Source organism: Ophidiomyces ophidiicola (genome assembly GCF_022830035.1).
Source record: "Ophidiomyces ophidiicola strain CBS 122913 chromosome Unknown scaffold_24, whole genome shotgun sequence".
In the NCBI taxonomy this organism is placed as follows: Eukaryota; Fungi; Ascomycota; class Eurotiomycetes; order Onygenales; family Onygenaceae; genus Ophidiomyces; species Ophidiomyces ophidiicola.
Window position 1 is genome coordinate 140602 of NW_026054664.1, and position 15493 is coordinate 156094.

Genomic DNA, 15493 nt, shown 5'->3' on the forward strand with positions numbered 1-15493 from the left:
TGCGCGCCACCATTTCAATGCAATCGTCTCCATCTCCAACAATCGATTTGCTCAGTAGTTCTCTGCAAGAGGCCTGCTATTTTTTATCAATGAGAACACTGGTTTTGTCCGTTTCTTGAAACTTCGCTTTTACTTCCTGAAGATGGATTTCACCTTACGAGATGAAGCGGTTCGAGATCGTGTTCGCGCTGCAGCGGAATTTCTTGACCCCAGTAAGTATGCCATTGATGAACTGCCTGGTATTTTTGACTAATTATTTGCTTATGTAGGCGACCAGCGATTACGAAGGTTGCTAAGCTTGCCTCCTGATTTTGCTCATGCTGACGTTGTTTTCAGTTACCGTGCAGATATAGTCTTGATGCTAAATCGTGGCCTGCGGCGTCTTACAGTAAGCTATTGATGCTTCCCAACAAACAAGATGTAGAAACCTGATCAGAATCTTCGGCAGGTCAGCTTGGACGAAATCAGAGCCCATAATGGAGACCTTGCGAATGGGTTAGCCGAAAACCAATACTCTTCACTACTACAGTACTGACACTCGATAGCCTATTAACCCATCCATTCGATTACTCCCAGGCTTTCGATCAAGCTTTGAAAGAGGTGATCCAAACTTTAGACACAGAGTCGACAAGGCTAAGCAAAGAAGAAGTCGAGGATACAGTTCGTCTGTCTTCCGTTGTTAAGTGATATTTGAAACTGACCATTAGCTAGGCATGGTATTGTGCCTATGTTGGAGCTTTTGGCGAATATGCCTGTAACCCGCGTACCTTGAGCTCGTCGCATTTGAATCGAATGGTAGCTTTAGACGGCATTGTTACAAAATGTTCTTTAGTCAGGCCAAAGGTGATTCGGAGCGTCCACTACAATGAGAAAAAGGAAAATTTCCTCGTTCGAGAATACAGAGACCAAACCATGACCGCCACCGGAGCTACGAATTTGAATGTGTATCCACAAGAAGACGACCAAGGAAATCCGGTAAGCTTCGGTGCGAATTGTGTTGTTTGATCGTCGTGGCTTACAACTCGAAGTTGATCACAGAGTATGGCTATTGCAAGTACCGCGACCACCAAATGGTTTCCATTCAGGAAATGCCAGAAAGAGCTCCCGCCGGACAGCTTCCGAGAGGCGTCGATGTCATCCTTGATGATGATATGGTGGATAAGGTAAAGCCAGGCGACAGAATTCAGCTTGTCGGGATATACCGATCACTTGGAAATAGAAACGTAAACTCCGGCAGTTCAACTTTTCGTACCGTGATTCTCGCTAACAACATAATACATCTTGCCTCGAAATCCGGTGGTGGCATCGCGCAAGCTATAATTACCGATACTGATATTCGCAACATAAACAAGCTTTCGAAAAAGAAGAAGGTTTTTGAATTGCTCTCTCAATCTCTGGCCCCAAGTATATATGGGCATGATCACATTAAAAAGGCCATTTTATTAATGCTGCTTGGTGGTATGGAAAAGAACTTAGATAACGGAACGCATTTGCGTGGAGATATTAATATTCTAATGGTCGGCGATCCGTCGACTGCTAAATCCCAGCTTCTTCGTTTTGTTCTCAATACTGCTCCTTTGGCTATCGCAACTACTGGAAGAGGGTCGTCAGGTGTCGGTCTTACAGCAGCAGTTACCACCGACAAAGAGACTGGCGAGAGAAGGCTTGAAGCTGGTGCTATGGTCCTTGGAGACAGAGGTGTAGTATGTATTGATGAGTTCGACAAGATGAGCGACATTGATCGAGTCGCTATCCACGAAGTTATGGAACAGCAAACAGTCACTATCGCCAAAGCTGGTATTCATACAACACTCAACGCAAGATGCAGCGTTATCGCAGCCGCTAACCCTATCTATGGACAATATGACACACACAAGGATCCTCATAAAAACATTGCCCTCCCAGATTCGTTATTATCACGTTTTGATTTACTCTTCGTGGTGACAGATGACATTGAGGACACCAGAGACAGATTGGTTTCCGAGCATGTTCTACGAATGCATCAGTACCGTCAGCCTGGGACTGAAGAAGGTGCTCCTGTTCAAGAGCAAGTCAACAACAGTCTAGGTGTTGGGCTTGAAACTACTAGAAATTCGAACGCGCCTACAGATGTGTATGAAAAGTACAACGTCATGCTCCATGCAGGTATGACGGCCACATCAGGCAAAGGAGCGGGAAGAAAAGTGGAAGTAGTCAGTCTTCCGTTTGTTAAGAAATATATTCAATACGCAAAGACTAGAATAAAGCCAGTCCTGACCAAAGGCGCTGCGGATCACATCGTCGCTACATATTCTGCTCTTCGAAACGATGAATTAACAGGGAACCAACGGAGAACATCACCAATGACTGCACGTACTCTTGAGACATTGATTCGTTTATCGACGGCCCATGCAAAAGCCCGTCTTTCCAATAGAGTAGATGAAAAGGATGCCAAGGTCGCAGAATCCATTCTTCGTTTTGCCCTCTTCAAGGAAGTTGTGGAGGATGAGAGACGCAAGCGACGGAAGACGGCAAATATACCCGAATCTGATTCTGATTCCAGTGATTCTGATGACGATGTTGATCCTACCCAGAGGACGGCACGGGGTTCAACGACTGCTGGCTCGCATGCTCCCATGCGTCGCGGACCACAAGGAAGGTCGAGGAATACACCTGAGCTTGACAATGATGACGAATATTCAGGGAATATTAGCAGTCTGAATCTCGGTAGCTCCTCCCGCCTGACTCGCAGTCAGGGAACCGTTCAGGAGGAGTCTCAGATGTCAATTGCGTCATCTCAGCCGGCATCTCAACTGCTTCAAACACAAACAGAAGAGCTGGACTCTCAGGAAGACATTATTGCGGCAGCGGCAGCCACAGCAGCTTCATTACCTCAGCTACACATAAACAGAGTAAATGCATTCCGAGTCGCCCTTGGGCCTCTGATGAGATCCGAACTGTTCCAGGGCGATTCCGCGAATGTGATGAATGTGATAGATGCTGTAAATGCGTCAATACGAGCCTTGAGCACGCAAACAAGCACGTTTGAGTTGACCGAAGCACTACAGGCCTTGAAGGTGATGAATGACAAGAATGAAATTATGTAAGTCTTTTCTTTGCACTTTGAACATATAAATAGAATGCTGACATTTGCAATAGGTACCTTGGAGAGGAGACGGTTTATCGCATATAGAAGGTTGCTTGCTGGTCTTACTTTCCGAACCCTGACACAAATTGATCAGGCGAATTTAAGCAGAATTTCGCGTCCTACATTTATTTCCATGATTCCCCTTTTCTTATGATTAAATGCCGGTGTCAAAAGGTAGTCAGTTTGCAACGCAAGATATTTAATGCCAGACATGAGTGGCTTTTCTAGAACTTGAAATGACTCGTTGATTTATGAGTAGAGGTGCCCACAGAATTGCCTTTGAGCCCTTGTTGAGAAATTCTATTCATATGTACACAATGAGATGCTAGGTCCATCCGTACCAAATGAGCATAACATCACGCCTCCGAACTTAAACCATACAGCCTTATAGTTCATTTACATTATCTTGTTTAGTTGCGTTTCCATCTTGCGTCTCAATCTGCATTAAAGGGGATGAGGCTCGAACAGAACTCCCGCCTGATACGGACGATTTACTTTTCCGACTCCGCTCAAAGCCGGGTGGAGCTGTAGCACTACTGCGGCGCCGACGAGTCCTCTCGCGATCCGAATTCGTAGTTTTGTCGTCCGCGTCCGATAAGGGGTTTGGTGTTGTGCTACGAGACGAGGTTCTTGAATGCGATTCGACAGGTCGACGGGGTTTTAAATCCCTATCAATAGACTGACGCGACTGCCGATGTCGGTGGCTATGGGGCCCATGCTGTTGATGGCGATGCGGCTTCTCCAAGTCACGGCCAATCTTTGCACCACTGTGCCTCCGCTTCCAGCCCTGCCATCTAGTCCACCACAGCCAGCCACCCTCTTGCTTCGCCAGATGGCGTTCACGGCTCTGGGTCTTCTCGCGGAGACGCGCACGCCGCTCGTTCTCACGTTCCCAGTATTCCGTGCGATATTCGTCCCAATTTTCGCGGAAGGCGGGAGAAAAGGATTTTGGTAACAAGAGAAGCCGTATGTAGTCTCCCCCCGGAGAGAGGTCCTCTTCAATCCCCGTATCACTATCATCCTCGTAGGGCGAACGGTTAGTCGCTGCATGGCGTCTAGGCCGGTCGTGAAGGCCACTGTGCCGTCGCTCAACATAGTGGAATGAGGGCACGGTTGGAAAGAGATCCGAAAAGGGGAACAAGAATGAAAACCAGAGAATCAATTCCTTCCACCATGGGCCTCGAATCACCACAACCTTTGCATTGAAGCCTCTCAGGCCCCTATTGGCGACCGCCAGCCACCGGCGAGGCCATCGAACTCCTCTCTCCCATTGTCCTGTTCCCCAGACTAGAATCCCAGTTACAGCACCGCCCATTAGAGCAATTTTCTCCCCCATTTCAACAATCCAGTAGGGAGAGCCGCCTACACCCCCATCCTCCCTCGGCCGTAGAAAAAGGGCGTAGAAAAAGTATGTGATCCACAACGCAAGCAGGAAAAGGAAAAAGGTATTCTGTCGCCTTCGTGCACGCAGCGCTAGGTACTGTGAGCGCAAAGAGCTCTCGAGTATGAGGAGGTTCAAGTAGATCTGCGGCGGCGAGGAGGGGAGGGTCGAGAGCGGATCCGGGTTCACAGAAGCAACTGCTGGAGTAGACGCAAGCGATGGTTCGGAGGAGTCACTGGGGAGGTGTGGTGAAGGGGTTCTCGAGAGGGTCTCTGGTATATGCACGCTGGGCGCAGGAGTGCCTTTAACGATCTGGTCAAGGCGAGACATCGCAGCTTGGGAGAAGCCGTCGGCGCATCCTCAAGACGCGTGAAGAGCAGTTCAAGTTAAGCTCCGGCGATGGGTTGGCTGTCAAGCTTGACAGAACAAAAATTAGAATGCTGGAAGGACTCTTGTGTCGGCCTGGAGGAGCGAATAATATGTACGTAGTTTCGGAGAAGTTATGGGAGCGAGCGAAGCTTTGCCTGGCGGGAACGATGGTGGTTCAACAGCTCAAGCCACCAGCCAGCCAATCCCCGATCCCGTGCCGCCCGTGCATCCTCGTCGTCAGAACAAACACGCTTCGTTCGGTTGCTGCGCAGAGCCAGGCGGACAAGCACCGTTTCTCTACCTACTGGCCTGTGTCTGACCCGTTTCTAGCTTTCTCTCAACTCTTGTTTGGTTCCGTTGAACCGGAAATTCATTCTGTCCTCGCCACGCTGACGCGGTTGGCGCCCCAGAAAAAGGCTGCCTGCAACACGCCCCGTATCGGCCAAAACATCTCCTAACCCCGACCCGCGAAGCTGAGAGAACAGCCCTAGCTATATAACGGCTTCGGTGACGCCTATGACACCTACCCTGCCCCCCGCCTTGAGTGACAGGTGTCGACTGTCACTCTGCCCACCATCCTCAAGGTGCATCCAGGACCAGTGTCGGCCATACCACTGCTACAGGCCGCTCGATCCAGGCCGTTCCTCGACGCCACCACAGGACTCTCGCTAGACCTGCCTGCGTGGCTCAATAATCCTCGCAGTCTGCGCAGTCGCGTCCAGCTGGAGTCTTCTCTCGCACAATCGAACCCCTCCGCCTCTCCTGCTTCTCGATTCTCCCCGATCATGAGCTCAACCACCGCATCGCAGCCGTCGGAAGATGCGCAGAATCGTCCGCAACAGGCCCCGCTAGCTTCGACAAGGCCGGAGGCCAGACCTCCCGCACCGCTCTCCCGACTCTTCCCTCTGGGCTATAAGGAGGGGTTTAGCCAATGGGTATGGACGCCGTTTTTGAATAAAGTGCATTCTTATGCCGGTACTTTAAAGCTGACAGCTATTTCATAATAATGTATACAGTGGGCAAGTATTCCTGCTGCTGCTGCAGAGCATAAGGTACTTTCATTTATCCCATACCTCCAAAAACCACCTACACACACTCAGACCGGTAAAAGACCTGCGACCCCCAATGAACAACCCGACCCTTTAGCCTCTGCAGATCATACCGAGCCAGGCCTTGTTTCTGAGAACTCAACAAATGACCCATTTGGCCCCCGGAGATGGCAGTCCTCCATGGTAGAACTCAGCGGCAAAGACCGCGAGCTGAATGAATTCTCAGTCGAGCGCCTCGGCGAGAAAGTCGAAAATAACCTTGTGGTTTTACATGGCTATGGCGCAGGACTGGGGTTCTTTTATAAGAACTATGAAGCTCTGAGTCGCGCCAAAGGATGGCAATTATATGCTCTGGACTTGCTAGGCATGGGCCGCAGTACCCGGCCACCGTTTAAGATTGCTGCCAAAAAGCGGGAGGATGCAATCGCGGAAGCAGAGGATTGGTTTGTCGATGCTCTGGAAGAATGGCGCGTGAAGCGAAGGATTGAGCGATTCACTCTCCTGGGCCACAGTCTAGGCGGATATCTCGCCGTCGCATATGCACTGAAGTACCCCGGCCGTCTTAACAAGCTTATTCTTGCTTCCCCTGTTGGCATCCCGGAGGACCCTTATGCCGTCAATGCTGACGTTGCAGAGCCAGCATCGTCAACAATGGCAAATGAGTTCACGCAAGATCAGGCCGGGGAGGCCACTGTTGTCGATAACAACAACTTCCTGAACGCCCGGGGTAAAGCAGCCGCTGCAAACGCTAAAAATGGCGATTCCACGAAACCTCCCACCAGAACCCTACCGAAATGGCTCGTCTATCTCTGGGATTCAAATGTCTCCCCTTTCAGTTTAGTTCGATGGTCTGGCCCCCTCGGCCCACGCCTTGTATCTGGCTGGACGTCTCGGCGATTCTCTCATCTGCCCCAAGAGGAAGCTGGCGCCCTACATGATTATGCGTATTCTCTATTTAGACTACGGGGCAGCGGGGAGTATGCCCTCGCATACATTCTTGCCCCCGGAGCATACGCCCGCAGTCCCATGATTAGGCGCATCCATGGAGTTGGGCGGCAGATGTTACTGCATAATCCAGCGCCGCCCAGCTCATATTTGCAGAGTGAAACTGGCTGTTCTACCAGCGAAACGCCACAGGCCCAATCCGTATCCGCCTCTGATTCTAGCTCTTTTGTTTCTGTACCATCACCGCCTCGTCGTGAACCTGGAATTCCCATTGTTTTCATGTATGGTGAAAATGACTGGATGGATGCCAAAGGTGGTTATACTGCGAAGGAAAAAATTGACCAAGAGAAAGAGCGTGTTCTTAAAGAAGCATCTCCCGAGGAGCGACAATCAGATAAGGGGTCAGCAAAAGTTGTTATTATCAAGAAAGCTGGGCACCATTTATATTTGGATGGGTGGCAGGAGTTCAATGATGTGATCCTGGATGAGATGAAAGATGTTGCCGACAATCATTCGATTCCTTCGTCGTCTTAATATCGGGGAACATTGCTTTACAAATAACTTTATGTCATGTTCTTTGTACACCTTTTGTCATATCAGATGCTTGGGTCTTTTATCTGCACATAGAATTTGATGATAGAAATACAATACGGCCATGGAAAGTTCTTTTAATCATTCTGATGGCTAGTTATTCGCATTAGCATCCCAGATGCGTATCTAACATTTTTAATATCAATTACTTTGAAAGCGTGCAGTTAAAATTTTGGGAGGCGAGCCGTTGCTTGCCAGCGCAAAATTGCAACTTTGATCGGATGTAAGGCCAAAGAAAATCATAACCTATGATAATAAAAGTAGAAAGTCAGTATGAATCTTACGGTTATAGCTCACAAACTCAGTCCTCGATGGGCGACGAGTCAAAGCGTCGTACCAAATACGATTCATTGATAGTCGGCGGTATATGCAGGTCCATGTTTCCCGGTACTGTGACTCCTCTTTCGTGGATGTGGTGGTATATCAAAATGTAGCCGCGGACCTGTAGGGAGCACACCATCAACATCTCCTTCATATTGTCCCACAAAAAAAGTGGAGCTCAACGAGGGAGAGGACGTCTGCTTGGACCCCCCAAGACGGCCACCGCCAAGCCCGCTTGTGGAGTGGGTTTGGCGATCCTCTAGAAGCTCGTGGTCGTCCTTCACATCCTCCCACTCCCCCCAATCCCCAGACCCGAGAATGCCTTCGCTAGGGGGGAAAGTCTTGTACGCGCTGGGGGACACTTTTGCGGATTGGGAAAGCTTTGGCAGCCCCCGCCTTACTCCTGCTTTTTCAGAAGAAGCGGAAGATCGACGAGAATGGTGTGTGGAGTGTTGTTTTCTTGCCGAATTGGCTGATTCTAGGGGGTGTTGAGCGTTGGTAAGTCTCTGAAATTTGCTGTTTACGGGAGGGACTTCTTCTGGAAGCAGCTCCGCAGGAAATATGCTGGAGAAAAATCTGTCAGGAGACACCGACTCGCTGAGATACAATCCGTCCGAAATGCACCTGAGGGCGTGGCGAGTCAGGAGATAGAGACTAAAATATGTGAGTATGACACAGTTGTAGAGAAGAACTGGGATAGACACAACGAATGTTAATGGAGTAAGAAAAAATGACCTAGAGATTGGCATCGAGAATAGCTTTCATTTGCGAGAATCAATGACCGATGGGGAGCAATTCTGGAGGTTGGGACGATGGTCATTGATCTGCTTAGTCATCACCCAATTGACTCGTTTAACTTGTTCCAAGTACAGGCAACCAGTTGAACAGACGAAGTAAAGTTGACAGTATCCCTAAGATAAACCCCAGTATGGAATCACAGTCTCAAGCTTTCCCCTGGGACCTGGGCGTCTTCGATGCCCACTGCCACCCAACAGACACCATGTCGTCCATTGACGACATTCCCACGATGAAAGCCAGAACGCTCGCCATTATGGCCACTCGAGAACAAGATCAACATTTGGTCGCCGAAGTTGCCACTAGACTTGATGACATAGATTTACTTGATCACTCTGATCCCAAGCAGTCCCGTCCGGAAAAAAAGATCATACCCTGTTTTGGTTGGCACCCTTGGGTCTCTCACTTAGTATTTGACGATACACATGTCCCCGGGAAAACGCCAATAGACAAAATCGAACATTACAAAGCAGTTTTAACCCCTCCTATCCAGGATGAACTTCTTCTCGCTGAACTTCCCTCCCCCCGCCCACTCTCTACTATCCTTCAAGAAACTAGACAATATCTCACCCAATTCCCTCACGCACTCGTCGGTGAGGTTGGTCTCGATCGCTCATTTCGTATACCGAATGCATGGTTTTCGCATGAACTAGAGAGTCGTGATTTGTCTCGCACCCCTGGCTTTCGGGAGGGCAGGACACTATCCCCTCATCGTGTGCCGTTGAGTCACCAAAAGGCGATTTTAAAGGCCCAGCTACGGTTAGCTGGTGAGCTACAGCGGCCTGTATCTGTGCATAGCGTTCAGGCACATGGTGCAGTACTAGAAATTTTGCGTGACCTCTGGAAAGGCTACGAGATACCTGTCCTGTCTAAACGACAACGACACCGACGCGGCAGTGCTGTGAATGCGCATGGAGACGAAAGTGAGGAAGAAATCGATAGGAATCAACACCCTACCTCTTCCGAGCCCTATCCGTTCCCGCCAAGAGTATGCATGCATTCATATTCCGGCCCGGCAGATCCATTAAAGCTTTTTTTGCACCCTTCCAATCCGGCAGACGTGTATTTTTCCTTTTCCAGCACAATCAATTTTCCCAATGGATCGGTAAGTAAAGCTGTAGAGGTTATGAAAGCTGTTCCTGATGATAGGATCTTGGTGGAGAGCGATTTGCACATAGCTGGAGAAAAAATGGACTACATGTTGGAAGTGATCGTACGGACCATTTGCGATGTTCGGTCTTGGAAACTAGAAGATGGAATTAAAAGGCTAGGCAACAATTGGAAGAGGTTCATCCATGGCTGATAGTGCCTCGCCTTCGGAATGGCAAGTAAGCAGGCAAGGGTTTCGGGCAAAATATAACACCAATCAGTTTTCGTATCTTTATGTTGGTTTCATTGTCTGCCCGAGTTTGTTTTGAAATACAAAATCGGTTGAATACATAACCGGACATCTAATTCCCGGCGTATTTTCCGTCTTTTCCATTTAGCTGCGCCTCTAAAACAGCACCCTTCCCATCCAGAACACTTCGAACCGCCTCTGGCAATAGTTTGGCTAATTCCTCCACAGTTCCCGCACGGCCGGCCCAAAGTTTACCACCAGCAGCCGCTTTTGCAATTCCAGCATAGTCTGGTGTTGGTGCAAACGAAATATTCAACTCCTCATTAGTGGCACGAGAGCCAGCCTCATCTGGATGCACAAGCAATAAACTGTTTCTAGGTGCATTCCAACCTTTGTTATTGAGAACGATTGTCAAAACAGGGATCTCGTATCGGCGGGCGATCCAGTACACCGACCCAGGAACGCTAAAAAGGAACGTTCCGTCTCCAACAACTTGACAAACAAATTTTCCCTTTCCACGCCCACCGTGTTGGTCATCCGTTGCGAGTTTAATACCAAGCGCACCACCACCAGACCAGCCGAGACCTCCTCCTCCGCAGTTAATCCAGGATTTGGGGAACGTGGCTTGGATGTGGGCAGAAACACGCTCAGCGAGAGTGACGGCTTCCACTGCCCAAATAGTATCTTCTGGGCACGCGCTTCGAACCTGCGAGAAAAGGTATTCTGGATTAAAAGGAGCGTCGACCCCCTGTGGTCTAGCAGCCTTTTCTGCCAGCAATCGCAGACGTTCCGAATAAGATTCTCTCACGGCAATAGACCGTTTCACATAAGCCTCTGTGGACATCATATCGGTGAGCGTATTCTGCGATGAGATGTATGTGTTTAGCTGTTCCAGGGCTGTTCCAGCATCGGCCCGGAACGTTGCCAGTGAGGGAATATAAAACAAAGGCATCTGTTGCTTTAATGGGTCCACATCGATATGAAATATCTTGGCGTACGAAAGTGGTTTTCCTTGTGTAGGTATCCATGGAACATCACAGTCTATTACCAGAATAACGTCTGCAGTTTTGATTGCCTCATGGCCGCTGACACGCAAGCCAAGCCAGCCAGGATGGTTTGCAGGAAAAGACATGTCGCTACCACCTGCATCAAGGACACGAAGGCCAGGAATAATGTCGGCAAGATGGACAAGCTGCTTGACCGCTCTCTCGTGGCGGCCTAAATACCCTACAATGACGAGGGGTAGTTGAGCCGAGACGATGGCTTCTGAAATTTGCTCCACACCGCTTATTGGGAGTGCTGCTGGATAGACAGCCCCCCAATGCTTCTGCTCAATGGAATATGGTTCGATTTCTTCCTCCATTACCTCTCTTGCGCCCACTAAATAGACAGGGCCAGTGGGGGCGCTTGTGGCAAATTGAAGAGCTCGATTGACCATCTGCTTGATGTTTTTCCCGGTTTTAATCTCAGCAGTATATCGGCAGTATTGAGAAACAATCTGCCTTTGATCTGGTACATCCTGTATCCAGTGAATATATTCCGTGCGAGATCCTCGCATTTCTCCCTCCGCGGTGAAAGGAGACAGACCAGCGAAAATGAGCACGGGGCAACGACCACACGAGGCATTGTGAATAGCAGAGCTCAGTGCTTGAGTACCCACGTCCACATGAACGATCACACATTGCGGTTTGTTTGTGAGACGTGCGTATCCGTCAGCCATCGAAAGTGCAACCATCTGTTAGGGTAAACCAGGGTAAGCCGCTCATCACTGTTCACGTGGTGTGGGAAAAAGCCAAGATGTCACCACAGCGACATCAACAACGCGACAAGGGTTGCTGCAGGGGAACTTTGCAATGAGATCGAGGTGTAAGACGAAGACCAGGACATACCTCGTTTGGGCATGTGATCACCTTCGGAAACGCGCCATTTCTTTCGGCCTGGCCCTTGATGAAAGCCTCCAGAATTGACGGATGATCAGATCCCAAATTCGCGAAGACATAGCGAATTCCAGCCTGGTTTTGCGCATGTCAATTCTAATCGTATGTGGTAAGTTAAGGGTCTCATACATCCCAAATCGCTTCAAGGAATGCGAATGAAGCAGTGTACCCCCTGTGAAAAACGTACCCGCATTAGTACTGGTATAGCAAATATGGTGTTATATACGCACATCTTTCTCGATTTTCAAGTTCCAGACCAGAGAAAGCCGAGAAAAATGCCGAGATCTAGAGAGTTGTTTATGGAAGCCGGTTGAATGTGAATAATAACCCTGGGAAAACAGCTACGAAATGTCAATTGTTTCAAATATGTGATTTTTGTGCCATGCAGGTATGAAGGATAGTAACAACAAGACTTGAAGCTGATAATCAGTTAATAAAGACCCCATGAGAACCGAATTCGGCCCGCTTGAGAACCCCGCGGCCAATCAGAATAAGCTCAAGGAACAGCCAAGCTAGTCCGTTCTAGGACTAGAGCCCACATACATAACTACCGGTCGAGGCTCCGGCTTGGCGTTATGACATAACAATGACGCAGTTTGCCCCTTCCAGAACAGCAGGAGCTGCACAGCTTTTCCCCTCCAAAACTCCACGAACAAGAACGGAAGCTTGAGGAGTTCTACACCGCTGAAGCATACAAATTGGCCCAGAAGTCTGTTCGATACTGGCCAGGCATCGATTGTGCACTATCAACAAGGTTTTAGCAGAGTTGTCTTGACTCCTATCATTTTCTACTGACTTGGGACTGGCCTTGCCATTACTGTTGTATAAAATGAACACACTACTGGTGATTTTTTTGTTCTAAAATCTTATCATTTTTCCCTAATGCAAATATGGCATACCTTTGTGTCGATATTTGGCGTCTCTCTCAATATCCCTCCTTGAAACCATATATCTGGACATTTGCAAAAGCATTGTTCGGCGTATCAGTTACTTTTTACTGCGTCGTGCTGGCTATTTCTTCACTTCAGCCGATCAGTCGACACCGAACCTGCTTTAAAATGATTTCTGAGCGTGTTGTCCAACTCTGCCAAGAAGGCACCACAGTCAGCTCCGAAATGGCAAAAGACCAGAACACAATTCCTCATGATACAATTGTGCGGGTTCTCTCGGAGAAATCGAGGAACCTTGACGAATATCCTAACTCCAGGATCCAACACCATTTTGCAAAGGATTTGAACACTGCTCTACAGTGCGGAAAATGGGGTTCACAGCGACCCAGTGATCTCTTCCTCAAAGTACAGTATTGAGTACCCCTGGTGGACTAGAATACTGAAGTCAGGGCAGATATATCATGATGCGCTTTGTCCACTTATGCAAGACCCTATGTCTGGCCTGGTGTCACCTCCTCTGATGGGTAGCTCCGGTGTGGTGCCCTTGACAATAATTGGTACCCTGCCAGATATTTGTCACCATTTAGCCAACTGTATTGTAAGAGCGGAGAAAGAAATAATTTTTCTTACAAGCTACTGGATATATTCAAATAACTCTCAACTTCTGACTAATGCAATGAGAGAATTATCGAAGCGCACTGCTCTGCGAGGAACAAGAGTGGTAATGAAGATGATGTATGACCGGGGGAACGTGAAACAAGTAAGTTGCAGAATGCTTAGTGGCTAACTAATCTGCACTCGACTTATGTTCTAACAGTAACACAACAAGGTCTTAAATAATCGCCAGCCGGTTAGCCGAAACGAGGCTCTGAGCGAGAGGGTTCGACTTCCTTCACCGGAAGAGATTCCTAACATTGATCTACAAGTGCTCAATTACCATCGTCCTGTGGTCGGAACTCTTCACTCTAAAGTTATGATTGTAGATAGAAAAATGGCTCTTCTCATGAGCAATAATATACAGGTTCTGAGCCCGTTGTGTGAGTTGATGCTTCGGCTAACTACCTTTAGGATAACGATAACCTCGAGATGATGGTTAGATTTGAGGGCTCTATTGTTGATTCGTTTTACGATATGGCCTTGATTTCCTGGGATATATCGCTTCAACCGCCACTGCCCATGATCGAATCCCCGGCTTCACTTGAAGAACCTCCAAGCTTTGCAAACAATATTCAAGTAAATGAGAGCAATGAAGCGTATAATACGTATAGAATGGCCTCAAAGTTTTAGTCAGATTGGTACTAATAGATTTCCGCAGCGTCGAACTCCCTCAAAAAGGCGATAATGCAAGTGACTCGGGGCACTTCCCTGGAAATATAGCATATGATATAGACATTGCTTCTGAAACAGAAAGAGTAAAAATAAGACTTACACCAGTCTTAGGAGAAACTCGAAGGGACTGTGTATCGCGGCATTTAAGTCTGTAATCACTCCTTCAACAATAAAGCATTGTCTCCGTTAACATTGGCTATTATTAGATGTCCCGGCAATCCCTAGCGCTATTGGGGATGCACCAGAATGGGAGGCAGATGATCACATGCTGCCCTACTTCTTACATCCGCACCACCAGCCATTTCCAATGGCAATGGTAAACCGTGAGCCTTGGGGAGGTGAGCCGATTGGCCCATGGCCTTTTTTAAACTGTCATACTGACTGCTTGTAGCGTTAAATCACTCAAGCATATATACCCCTCAAAATACAGCATTTCTTGCCGCAATCGAAAGTGCTGAGTACAGTATTTTTATCCAGACGCCAGATCTAAACGCCGAACCTTTACTCAAGCCACTTATTGATGCGGTTCGTCGCGGAGTAGTAGTAACCTGCTATCTTTGTCTCGGCTACAACGACGCAGGTCAGCTGCTACCTTTTCAGAACGGGACCAATGAAATGATCTGTAATCGTCTCTATAACTCATTATCCTGTGATGAAGAGAAAGTTAGGTTACGTATATATAATTACGTTGCAAAAGATCAGACAAAACCGATACATAATTCATTCAAAAAGCGAAGTTGCCATATCAAATTAATGATTATTGACGAGAAGGTTGCCATTCAAGGTACGTTTAATACTATCCCTACCATTCCCCAAACATATAACTTCGATCTCACGCGAGCAAAATATCTGTAAACAGGCAGTGGAAATTTGGATACCCAATCGTTCTTTCATAGCCAGGAAACAAATGTGCTCCTTGACTCTGCGCTAATCTGCCAAAATTGGCTGGAAGCCCTTCGAAAAAACCAAAACACTTCAATATATGGCGCTGTCAGCACCAGAGATGGATGTTGGCATGACCCAAAAACAGGAGAGTTGGCCGTTGGCTCAATTGGGACAAATCCTGGGAAATTTAGCTGGTTAAGGGGTGTGATTGGTGCAGTAAAAAGGGTTAGGGGGGTTGGAGGATTTTGAGAAGCTACACGGAGTATAGAGGATGTCAATATTGGTGGATATACTCCGTACAGTATGGCTCTGTTGCCCCTTCTTGCACAAAGTATATGATAAGCCCAAAAGTGTTCTGTATGAGTGAGAACCAACAGTGTAATATCACGAATTCTGGCGTATGTTTTATTATATGTACACTGAGAAAAAGGCGGACAAAAACTTGAAAGCAGTGAAATATCAAATGAGGAATTGTTTTCACCTCTTCACCAAGGCTACACTCGAAAATATTCACGCCACAGAGCCCCCAGCTAAA

At 48.0% G+C, this 15493-nt stretch overlaps 6 protein-coding genes across 6 annotated transcripts; 4 read left to right on the top strand and 2 right to left on the bottom strand.

The window, feature by feature from the left end:
* Window positions 1-142: 142 nt before the first annotated feature.
* MCM3 (MCM DNA helicase complex subunit) lies at window positions 143-3172 on the top strand (the record flags this gene model as incomplete). Its single annotated transcript, XM_049254182.1, has 7 exons — window positions 143-212; window positions 270-388; window positions 449-495; window positions 546-660; window positions 712-975; window positions 1029-3082; window positions 3139-3172. The coding sequence occupies 7 exons, from the start codon at window positions 143-145 to the stop codon at window positions 3170-3172; spliced, it is 2703 nt and encodes a 900-aa protein (XP_049106835.1).
* A 340-nt stretch (window positions 3173-3512) lies between these two features.
* On the bottom strand, window positions 3513-4838 carry SPO7 (Nem1-Spo7 phosphatase regulatory subunit; the record flags this gene model as incomplete). The annotated part of the gene is made up of 1 exon (XM_049254183.1): window positions 3513-4838. The coding sequence occupies one exon, from the start codon at window positions 4836-4838 to the stop codon at window positions 3513-3515; it is 1326 nt and encodes a 441-aa protein (XP_049106836.1).
* Window positions 4839-5662: 824 nt separating this feature from the next.
* LOZ57_005152 (uncharacterized protein) lies at window positions 5663-7405 on the top strand (the record flags this gene model as incomplete). The annotated part of the gene is made up of 2 exons (XM_049254184.1): window positions 5663-5812; window positions 5894-7405. The coding sequence occupies 2 exons, from the start codon at window positions 5663-5665 to the stop codon at window positions 7403-7405; spliced, it is 1662 nt and encodes a 553-aa protein (XP_049106837.1).
* A 1306-nt stretch (window positions 7406-8711) lies between these two features.
* On the top strand, window positions 8712-9881 carry scn1 (Cut9-interacting protein scn1; the record flags this gene model as incomplete). The annotated part of the gene is made up of 1 exon (XM_049254185.1): window positions 8712-9881. The coding sequence occupies one exon, from the start codon at window positions 8712-8714 to the stop codon at window positions 9879-9881; it is 1170 nt and encodes a 389-aa protein (XP_049106838.1).
* A 148-nt stretch (window positions 9882-10029) lies between these two features.
* On the bottom strand, window positions 10030-11637 carry LOZ57_005154 (uncharacterized protein; the record flags this gene model as incomplete). Its single annotated transcript, XM_049254186.1, has 1 exon — window positions 10030-11637. The coding sequence occupies one exon, from the start codon at window positions 11635-11637 to the stop codon at window positions 10030-10032; it is 1608 nt and encodes a 535-aa protein (XP_049106839.1).
* Window positions 11638-12969: 1332 nt separating this feature from the next.
* On the top strand, window positions 12970-14031 carry LOZ57_005155 (uncharacterized protein; the record flags this gene model as incomplete). The annotated part of the gene is made up of 4 exons (XM_049254187.1): window positions 12970-13149; window positions 13199-13504; window positions 13574-13765; window positions 13813-14031. 4 exons carry the CDS (start codon window positions 12970-12972, stop codon window positions 14029-14031), a joined length of 897 nt encoding a protein of 298 aa, XP_049106840.1.
* Between the last annotated feature and the right edge of the window lie 1462 nt (window positions 14032-15493).